The following is an 11,445-nucleotide window of genomic DNA, read 5'->3' on the forward strand; positions in this document are numbered from 1 at the left end:
TTAGACCATTCCTCTATACAGAATCCTTTCAGATCCTTGATATCTTTCGCCTGCGCTTATGGACTGCCCTCTTCAATTCAAACCACAGGTTTTCAATGGGTTTCAAGTCCGGAGACTGAAATGGCCATTGCAAAATTTAGATTTTGTGCGCTTGGGGATATCTTTCTGGAAGATCGATCCACTTGCGGCCAAGTTTTAGCTTCCCGGCAGAGGTAACCAGATATTTGGCAGAAATAGCACGGTACTGCTGAAGTTCATGATGCTGTTGACCTTAACCTCTTGGAACACCCCCCCCCCGGATCCGGGAGAATTATCGTCAACTACGCTAAATAGCATAGCGCAACGGTCAAATAATCTTACTAGAAAATATTCATATTCATGAAATCACAAGTGAAATATAGCGAAACACACCTTAGCCTTTTGTTAATCACCATGTCGTCTCAGATTTTGAAATTCTGCTTTACAATACAAGCGTTTGTGTAAGTTTATCGATATACAAACAAAACATTATGTACACCTAGCGACAGGTAACTTGGTCACGAAAATCAGAAAAGCAATCAAATTAATTGTTTACCTTTGATGAGCTTCGGATGTTTTCACTCACGAGACTCCCAGTTAGACAGCAAATGTTCCTTTTGTTCCATAAAGATATCTTTTATATCCAAATACCTCCGTTAGTTTGATGCGTTATGCCTAGAAATCCACCGGAAATAGTGGTCACGCCAACGCAGACAAAAATTCAAAATTCAAAATTCAGAAACATAGAAAACGTTTTTTTATAATCAATCCTCAAGGTGTTTTTCAAATATCTATTCGATAATATATCAACCGGGACAGTTTGCTTTTCATTAGGACCGGGAGGAAAAATGGCTACCTCTCTGTTTAGCGCAAAAATCACACTGAGAGCCAACAACTGACCACTTACGCAATGTGGACGTTTACGCTCATTCTTCAAAATAAAGGCCCGAAACTATGTCTAAAGGCTGTAGACATCGTAGGGAAGCCACAGAACAATGAATCTGTTTGTTATCCCTTTCAATGGGCAATAGGGATGCATCGAAAGACAGGGGTTTCAAAATAAGAGTCACTTCCTGATTGGATTTTTCTCAGGATTTCATCTGCAATATCAGTTCTGTTATACTCACAGACAATATTTTTATAGTTTTGGAAACTTTAGAGTGTTTTCTATCCTAAGCTGTCAATTATATGCATATTCTAGCATCTGGTCCTGAGAAATAGGCAGTTTACTTTGGGAATGTTATTTTTCCAAAAATAAAAATAGTGCCCCCTAGCTTCAAGAGGTTAACAAGGACCCCAAGACCAGTGGAAGCAAAATAGCCCCATAACATCAAAGGTCCATCTCCATATTTTACAGTAGCTATGGTGTTTTCTTTGTATGTGGATGTGGATGTGGATACCAAACCCACCGCTGATGTGCGTGGCCAAAGAGCTCTATTTTCATGTCATCCAACAAATGTAAACACTTGGACTTTGCTAAACGGCATTGGAACTTGGATTGGAACTGGTGCTTTGGTCAGATGACTTGAAAATAGACTAATTGGCCACGCACATATACAGTATATGAAGCTTGGGATCAGTGTAGCTATGATAGAAGCCATTTTCTAACGTTTAATGAGTATACCACAGATAAAGGCTCAATTGCAGTAGCAACCAAGAGATGGATTCCGTGCCATTATCACTTGGTCAAATTCTGCGTTTGTGAAATCAACGACAAGCTTTGCTTAAGATGGTGTGTTTTCTCTAGGGTCAGAGCACATCATGTTATCCTGCCCTCACAGCAGTGATAGGCTCCAGGCAATGTCACTACCTTTTTAGGTGTTTTTGATTGGTGGCTTCATATTTATAGGCAGACTTTACTTTGGGGTCTCAGAAGGTTGAGCAGCATAGTAGTAAACCCATAGTAGAGGAGCTGAGGAACGATCAACAGACAACACAGAAGGAGCTAGTGCCCTAAGCAGTCTGAGTCCCCCACATTTGTGTCAACTGTCTGATGCAGAATATCAGTCTCCTCCTGAAGCAGTGCTTTGTAGCGGGGCATTGTGTCTGTAATGTTACACAGGCTGTCTGTATTCATCTATATTCAGTGCCACACAAAACAGAGATTTGAGGTTTTACTGGGAGTGACTTGGGAGTTAGCTGCTCTGTTGATGAAGTTGTGTAATGTGTATGAGACCTAGAACAACAAGGCCTTCCCATTCTAAACACTATACCCGGGAGACTTCTCCTCAGAATCCTCGTTTTTGGAAGCTCCCTTTTCCCAAGCACAACACCGCCAACCACTACCTGATGCAACTCCGCAGGCGAAAATGCAATAACAAACGAAACATGGATGTTTTTCTAAGCACTGTCTAGATCGTTGGCATGCCCAGGACATTTTGCGTGTTTTATCGACTTGGGGGTGGGCATACCCAGGTGGTGCATGTTGGAAAGGGAAGGGCAGCGGGAGAGAGGAGGGTACAGACTGAGGTCTGCCTTGCATTGTTCCCATCTCTTTTTTTTTTTTTTTCTATTCTTTATCTCTCGTTTTTTTCCCCTCCTCACTTAATCTCCCCCTCTCTTTTCCCTCTCTTTCTGCCATCTAAGTGAAACCAAAGCATTGACTGCTCCCCAACTGATTTGCCTCTGTGTGACCTCCCTTCATTGGTGCCATTCACTGGCGGTGCTGAAGCAGAATGCAGCGTGGCTACCAGGGGGAGAAAGAGTAACACGCGGACGCGCTCTGATAGACTTTCCAAGTGAAGTGGATTAAATCAGCATCAGGCTAGTGGAGCTGATTACCCTGAATATGAAAATGCGGTATCTTAATGGTACATATTTTCATGAGGCAGCCCAGTTGCCTTTCATTTTGCGGCTAATATGTCTATTCTTATGAGTCATTTACTTCTTTAATTACCTTTAGCAGCAGATGCACAATGGTGTATTAATGTGAATGATTTTTACGGCCACTTTATCATACAGTGCCTGGGAAGTTGAAAGGCGTAATTGAGGTGGAAGAGCGACTCATGAGGGAAACAATATTTAGTTGACAGCTTCCCTTGTAGTCTAGGAGGGTGTTTATGAGTTTACACCACTCTAAAGCAGTAATAAACACACTATTCATTTAATAACTGTTGAATGCCAGGGATGGAAAGGTCTTCACAGAGAGATTTTCATTGTTATTGAATCATGATAGGAAGTTGTTGTCCTATAATCAGACAAAACTGTGTGTGTGTGTGTGTGTGTGTGCGTGTGTGTGTGTGTGTGTGTGTGTGTGTGTGTGTGTGTGTGCCTGTGTGAAGACAGTGGAAGCTATTGTTATTTTCTTCCATTCGTCTAATTTAGTGTAGGTTTTGGCCCTGTTACTTTGATCGTAAATGACACTTCTCTGTGTGTGTGTGTGTTGTGTCTACAGTACGTGTGCTTGTCTTTTTATATGTATGTGTTTATCCAGACCTCTTTGAACAGGGGCCTTCTTTTTGCCATCTGTTGTTAAGCTGCTGGCTAAGCAAGCCTGGAGAATCCAAACAAACCGGCGGTACACAGCAAGCGGAAGCTGTCAGGCCTGCATAGCTGAGCTGACCTCCCGGGCTGCCGGTCACACTGCTGTACCAGGCTCCGCGTGGAGCCCGCCTGGTGGGCCACTGTTTGCTCTCCTCTCTGCGCCTGCTCCGTGTCCCCTCCTCTCTTTACCCTCTCTCTTTCTGTCTCCCTCCTCCTCTCCCTCCCTTCACTCCCTGCCGTCCATCATCAGTCCCGCTCCACAACCCCCTCTTCCATCCACACTCATGTTTAAAAACTTAATTTTCTTCCCTGTTTTTCTTTCACTCCATTTTCCCCCTGAAAACATTTGTCAAGCCATTGCATTACCTGTTATGTGGAGAACAAACAAAATGGGATTTCTTTATTGAAGTCAGCTTGCAACTTATATAATTGCATGCTGTGCTTTATATTGTTTAAACATGGCAATTTGAAATGTTTAGTCTTGTCATAAATATTAATAGATTAGTTGAAAAGTGCAGCAAAGGAAGGGAATATAATGGTTTGAAGTGGGTACAAAACGTTGATTTATTTATGTATTCTACGTGAATTAGTTTGGATATCTAAACATGGGTTAGAGAGTGTTTTTCAGAGGGCCTGTAAAGCGTGAGGTTTGAACATGGGTGCCTGTTTTCCATGTGGAGAGGCTTTTTGGAAATGGCATTAATGACATACTTACTGGGAATCCAGCCCTGCCTACTTTGCATTACAGATAAACGGCCATAGTATTAAAAAAGAAAAACGCAATTAAAATAAATAGACACAATCCTCCCGTTGCTTATCCAGTCGCATGTTTAAGAATTCTGTCAAATCAAAGGCATTTCGATTAAAATGACACTTATTGTTAACACTTATAAGTTAATTCTATTACTATATGTTTGCACACTCAAAGCCCCCACCCCTCCTCACCCACATCCTCTTACTAGTTACAATGAGTGTTAGTAACTTTCCCAGCTTCAATAAATTCACCACCGGTCTTACAATAGACAGCGTAATAAAGTACAAATATGGAACGTCTTTCCTGTCCGTAGATCAATAGGAGGGAGTTCGCCTACAGTGCGATCATCACACCAGGAGGAGCCAGAGAGAAGGGAGCTTATTGCACAGGGCTGCAGCTGAGGTGCAAAGGGCCCTTTGTTTGGATCCGGGGTAGGGGTAGAGCCAGGGCCATAAATGTCAGGTGAGTTGAGACGTGTGCTCACTCACTCAGAAAGTTGAGCAGAGAACCTTGACATTTAGGCCATCACCACGCAAGCCCATCGAGGCCTGAGACGGGGGAGGAGAAAGGTCTGTGTCTGCTGAGCAGGACTATTAAGAACTAACCTATTAGCTGGGTTTTTGCTGGCCGTCTGAGAGCACTGGTCTCCTATCTAATAAACTCCAGCCACTGAGTAAACAGCCAGCACTGGACCCTGCTCTCCTCTCCTCTACTCCTCCTCTCCTCCACTGCTCCCTGTTTCCCTCCAGTCTCCACAATGACCACAGGGATCCGGTTACACCTGCGCACACATCTTCTAGCAATTAGGGGCAATTTGTTTGAAACCATTTCACATTCAAGGTCTTCCCTGGCGTTGGGGTTGGAGGACATTGGTGAGTCGGAGGAAATAAAGAGGGCTCTCTCCTGATGCGTCTGAGCAAACACACTTGACCAGACCCTCGTTTCATTTCTCACCAGCCCTCTCCCAGTGGAGCCACCCTGAATGGAGCCCTCTCGTTTTTCACACAGCCACCCTCTTTGACCTGGCTCACATTTTTCTATTATTTGTCTGTCAGTTTGAAATGGAGGATGAGTGTTGTCGGTCTCCTCTCTGGGTGTAACGTAGCCTGCCCGCTAGACTCTCATTATAACCAGCACATTTGAATTCCTCTACAGTTGGACTTTAGTTATTTGCTATTTTTTTTGTTTAGTTTACTCTAAGCCAACAGATTATGTAGAGAGATAAAAAAGTGCCCTCGGTCACATGTCCAAAATGTGCGTACAATTACAACATGGTGAAAGGTGCAGGGCTGAATCAAAGCGAAGACTTGACTCTGTGGTAATTCTCTGAGCAGGGATTTGTATGGCACCCAGAGCTGGCTTAAACAGCAGGAAACCCAAAGCCTGTAAATAATGTGCAGACTGCATATAAAGACATCCACTACTCAGCCCAATCCCTTATCGCTGTTAGATAGCCCTGGGACATGAGAGCTGCTCCTGCCTTTTTCAGAGACTATATTCACTAATATGGTGTGAAAGTATATGCAGATAAGGCAGCCGTGTTTATTGAGGCAGACCCGTTAAACACAAGGGAAAGTGTGAACTTTGAACACATTTGAAATAGAAAAATAAAAGAGGATTCCAAATGACATGGACAAGGATACCAAATTGCATCGTCTTTTGTTGACGATAAGACCTTGTCTGATCCTGGAGGGTGTTTTCTAATCAAAAGTTCCTGAAGGATTTTTACTCTGTACGTTTGTGTGTGTGCGTGCGCGTGTGTGTGTTTTAAATACTGTAGTTTTCCTTGTCCTAGCTCATACTGTACAGCTATAGCTTAGCCCCTTAGCATTACATCTGCTTTTCACAATAGCAAGATTGGCTCCTGTTCCCTTTGCAACTTCGTCACCATTATCTGTTTTGAGCAGTTTTTGTATCTGATCAGTTCCACCTAATATGTTTCTTGATTTGTGCTATTGTAGTGCCCAGACAACATGCTGTTCTCCTCATTTCTCTGCTCTTTAGATGCTCCGGCCTGTCATCCGCTGGCAGTTTATCGCAGGCGTCTGGAGCTGCTTTTCAGACTTGTACGTCGATCAAGGCTCAGTACCTTTGAATGTGAGATCAAAAAGAGATGAATTCCAGGGAAAGTGGGGAGAGAGAGAAGAGGGTGAGAGAGAAGGGCTGTGTGTGTGAAGAGAAGAGTGGGTGCTGTGTAAACATCACAGTGACAGCTCACAATGGGTTATTTTAGCACGGCATTAGGCCTCTTCAAGGCGGCCAGCTACAGTTGCCTTGTTAAACAACAAATCATTCCTCAGCCTCTAGCCGGGCCTCACCTCGGAAACACTCTGCATAGGTTCCCCAGCTAGTCCGTTTTAGCTCCTTCTTTTTCAATAACAACAAAGTCATTTTGACTCATCCTGTGTCTTTTGCTCTTAAAACAATTTTACAAAGTCAATGGGTGAAACATAGTGCCTAAACAGTCTGACTAAGAAGTGATTATTGTCTCCTTGTATTTTCTCACTTTTGTCAAATATAAAAGTATTAAATAGTTTCTAGTTGATGATCAACTTGGATGATGAGAAAATACAGTGTGGCGTTGCAGTGTCACGGTTACTGTATTTCTGCTGATTGATTATAGTATAATGTAGGCTTTTTGCCCAATTTTTTTGGCCAATGGTTCCCAGAAACGTATATCTTCTTCCACAAGTGTCTGAAACTCCCATGATATCCCGTTGACTCAAGTATCCTTGTTCCAACACCCCCCGCTAGTAAACCAGACACGTTACACCAAAACATCTGTGTGTCGTAAGTTAGAGAAGACGTTTGAATGTTGCCCTGTAGTAATCCGTGGGCTTGGCTTTAAACTATTCTGTGCTCTGTTGTGTCATGGCTACCTCACCAGGTAAAGTCATTCTCTCTTAGAATAAGAACCCGCTCTTCTCTTTTCCATTATACAGCTCGGTCATTTGTGTTCTATTGTCTATTAAACTTGACTTCCTGCTGCTCATTTTACATCAGTACTGTATACTTACCTACCAACTAATACTTACCTACGACTTGAGCTTCTTGTATTACGTTGCTCTTGTGCGGGATTTCTTAAGTGTTAGTAGAGCTGGGATGATAAACCGGAAATTAGCGACACCGACAAAACCGATCACTTGTTATAAGCATTTTTCTGATATCGTTCATTACGATAAGTAGCCTATACTAGAGAAATGTGAAGTTTGAAATGAAATAACTTCGCTAATATGGCTGTTAATGGGACAATTGTCCCTTGTTAATGGGACAATTGCTGGCTACAACCATCACACTAGTAGTAGTGCCAGCCTCACCAATGTTTCGGAGGAAACACCGTTCACCTGACGACCGAGGTCAGCCTGCAGTTGCCCGGCCCGCCACAAACCCTCCCCTAACCCGGGCGATGCTGGGCCAATTGTGCACCGCCCTATGGGACTACCGATCACGGCCGGTTGTGATACAGCCCGGGAACGAACCAGGGTCTGTTGTGACGCCTCTAGATCTGCAATGCAGTGAGCCCCCTAGTAGTAATTGTTTAATGGATAATTAAAAACAAACTGTGTTGCCCATTAAATATATACTTCGGGATTTTGGCAGTTAGGCCCTCTATCAACTTCCCTAGAGTCAGATGAACTCGTAGATACCATTTTATGTCTCTGCGTGCAGTTTGAAGGAAGTTGCTAAATAGCGCTAGTGCCATTGCTAGCTAGTGTTAGCACAATTCCTAACTAGCGTTAGCGTTAGCATTGGCTCATGAAACTACCTCTAACTTCTTTCATGCTGGACACAGAGATACAAATGGTATTCATGAGTTCTGTCACAAGAAAAGTGTATACTATATTTTATGAATGTGTGGGCTTGAGGTTTTCCTCTCACGAGAGAGAAAGCGAGAGAGAGAGACACGCCAGGAGAGTGGCCTCTGTAGCCTGTGGTCATATTCTTGCCTCATGATGTCATCCCACAGGCCTGTGTTAGAGAGAGGTCAACATATACACACAGACCAGCGCACAGCTGTTTGCCCCCGCGTCTGAGCTGAACTCCCCTCTCATCTGTTCCTTTATAGAGCTTTAACAGGCCTACAGATCAACTCCTTATTCTATCACTCTCTCTTCCTCTTTCTCTATAACTCTTTCACCATACCTTCTTCCTTCTGATATTTCACACATTCCTCTTACTCTTTCACACGTTTCTTTAACTTTCCATCTTACATCCTCTGAGCACCTCCCCCCTTTTCTTCTTCAACATACTGCTTTTAATTTGACTCCGTATGGCAATCAACCTAACTTATCAAATAATTGACTTGAGGACTATAACTCTGCTGTGCGAGATGGGCTTGGATGTGCCCCCGACTGACTGTTTGTTTAAGTTTGTTTAATTGTGGGAGTAAGCGTCTGAGGAACATGGAAAGAATGAGCCCAGTTATTTACTCAGATGTTTTACTGGTGTAGGTGTGAGACTGGCGGCTCACTGTGGGAACACGCGCTTGCTTTTCTTGGTATCAGTGTGGTTTTCATGACCACTGTTTTTTCCCAGCTCCCCGGCTTTGTTTGTTCTGGATGGCATGTTTGATTATTTATCGTGAGGGAAAAGGGAGTAGCTGGAACAATAAACATGTGACTGCACTGTATTTTGTTTTCCACTGAGAAGGCCGTGTCCTTTAACAGATATTTGGAGCAGCAATAAACCTTTTATTTGCTTTCTAGAGGGGGGGGGGGGGACAGAGGGAGAGGAGGATCAAAAAGCACCGATCTCTTTTTCTGTTTACTGTAAGTGCCACTTATCAACAGAAAAATATTTTCACTGGCCGATTGCTATTGATTTTTGTCCTTTTTTTATCCACAAGTTTGTTTTGTCAACTGATTCTTGTTTGTGCGTTGAGAGGAAACTATGGAAATGTGTTTGAACGAGGCGCGGGTGGAAAACATTTTTATAATGTCCATTTTGTTTTGTTGCCTATCTGCAGTCTGAGAACACGTTGTCGTTTGGGTTACATCTGTTGTGTTAAAAGCAATACGATTGGTCTCAAGAAAATGGTTGAGCCCCAAGACACAATAAAATATCTGCTTTTAGTTTGAATGTTGTTCCTTTTTTTAACCCACCATCATTTTAATCTCTATTCCAGGCTCTCCAAGTGGCTCGACAGATCCTTCTACAACAACAACAACAACAACAACAACAACAGCTGCAGCCTCAGCAAGGCACCGGTCTAAAATCCCCCAAAGGCAGTGAGAAGCAGCCAAGTCTACAGGTACTACAACACACTCTCATACAGTATTTCATGTTAGCAACATGCAAACGGTATTGTTTGCTGTTGCACCAGTCAACTGTCATATTGTTACTTCCTGGTTGTAAACCTCAAGACAAACACAAGCGGTTGGACGGTTGTAAAAGTCACTTATTAAGTTGAACAATGGAGTCCTGAACTTTCTTGATCTTTTCTATGGTACACTGCGTGCTGTTTTCTTTCTGTCTGTCGGGGGGGGTGCACCAGGCAACCTGCATAAACAGGAAATTAAGAGAGGCAGAGCGAGTGACGGTTGCAGACCAACCACGCTCGTGTGTCTGTGTGTTCGTGGGTGGGGATTGCAATGGTGGTCAACAACATACATTTCAGACTGTGACACTTACTATGTAGAAAAGACAGGATTGTATATAGCCTAGACTCACAGAAATCACCTTCTGGGAAATATTTATGTATTCTATGTATTTATTTCTTTTTAAAGCCAAGGCAATAATGCACACATGCAGTATTTGTGTTGTGGGTCGAGGCCTGTTGTAGCAGTGTGGTAAGTATGTGATAGAAGGATGAGTGGCCTGTTTATAGGAAGGATAAAGGAAGAGAAGAAAGAGGATAAAGGATGAGAGAGGGGAAGATGAGGTGAGGGTTCCAACTCTCCAGCAGAGATCTGAGCCTGGACATGCTTTAGGAGCTATTTGGTCACTCACTCACTCACTCTCACTCACTCACTCACTCTCACTCACTCACTCACTCACTCACTCATATTGAGGATCAACTGTTTTCACCACTCGCAGGAGGGGGCACCAGGGAGCAGACAGGGTGTGCGGATGGGGTGGGGGGGGTAATAATTAGAGGGTAAGGGATGCGTGGAATTTATTTGGGTAGCCTTTGTGATTTTTCATCTTTTCTGCTGCTTTTGAATAGGAACAGCTATCCGTATCTGATGCAATATTTACGTTAATTTCAGATCAGCCGTTTGAGCTGCCTCAGATGCGTATCTTTGTTTGAACAAGGAGGGGTTGTTTGTTTCAGTGTGAAATTGCAAACGACTTCAGGGCATATTTGATAATTAATACGAAGGCCTGTTCTGTATGTGTGTGTATATCTAATATTTAATACCCCCTTTCCCAAAGGAGGCCCTTTTAATGAGCTATTGTAGCAGCTAGGTCTAATGTCAGGTAGTGAAAGAGGCTCTTTGTTGTGCAGATGTCTCAGGAATAGCTCCAGCGGATGAAATATGACTGTGCTGACCTTTCAGTTGTGTGCGTATTTGTCAGGATTCAAATAAGTTGAAAGGATCAAACTAAACAGTTTCCCGAGTCAGGCTGGGAATTGTGCAGCAGAGGTCAACAGTGGGGGCCACATGGAGGATTCCAGCGTACAGCCAGTTGTTGGTACGTAGTGAAGTACTAGACCATCTCCCGCAGACAAAGACAAAATTAAAATTCTAATTTATTAATGTATACAGAGATCTTGCCCAACCTGTCACTCAGCTATTGAAAAGAGAGCCGGGGCCTTTTTTCTCTTCTCCCTGCCCAGTAGTTGTGAAGAGCACAGGCTGGCTGGTCATACTATCTAAATAAAAATGCTAAATTGCCTCCTCTGTAGTGTTGTAGGCTATGTAACATTTTTCCTATGTTGAAACTGTCATAATGACAAGCCACAAGTGTTTATTTATCTCAGAGTAACAAACTCCACTAATTAAATACATAAATTCAATGGCTGTGTTCGTGCATAATCAGAATGTGTGTGTGCATGAGTTTATAATATATTTGGTCTTCCTGCAGTGGAGCAGCCTCTTTATTCAGACACTTTAGCTAGAAGGACAAACCCACACATAGAGAAAGCACTAGAAGACCCCTTTAGTGCAACAACATTGGCATTCTCCACAGCATACTTGGGGATAATGATTTTTGTATTGAGTTGGAACAGGTCATCAAAAGACATA

General features: G+C 43.1%; 1 protein-coding gene across 1 annotated transcript in view; it reads left to right on the forward strand.

Annotated features, from left to right (window-relative positions):
* Positions 1–11,445, forward strand: part of LOC115137077 (forkhead box protein P1-B-like) — a 119,590-nt gene that overhangs the window by 46,591 nt on the left and 61,554 nt on the right. Inside the window, 1 exon segment of the mRNA XM_065027697.1 lies at positions 9,381–9,506. Coding sequence (XP_064883769.1) covers positions 9,381–9,506 — 126 coding nt within the window.

The sequence above is a fragment of the Oncorhynchus nerka genome, linkage group LG2 (assembly GCF_034236695.1).
Source record: "Oncorhynchus nerka isolate Pitt River linkage group LG2, Oner_Uvic_2.0, whole genome shotgun sequence".
NCBI classification, from domain to species: domain Eukaryota; kingdom Metazoa; phylum Chordata; class Actinopteri; order Salmoniformes; family Salmonidae; genus Oncorhynchus; species Oncorhynchus nerka.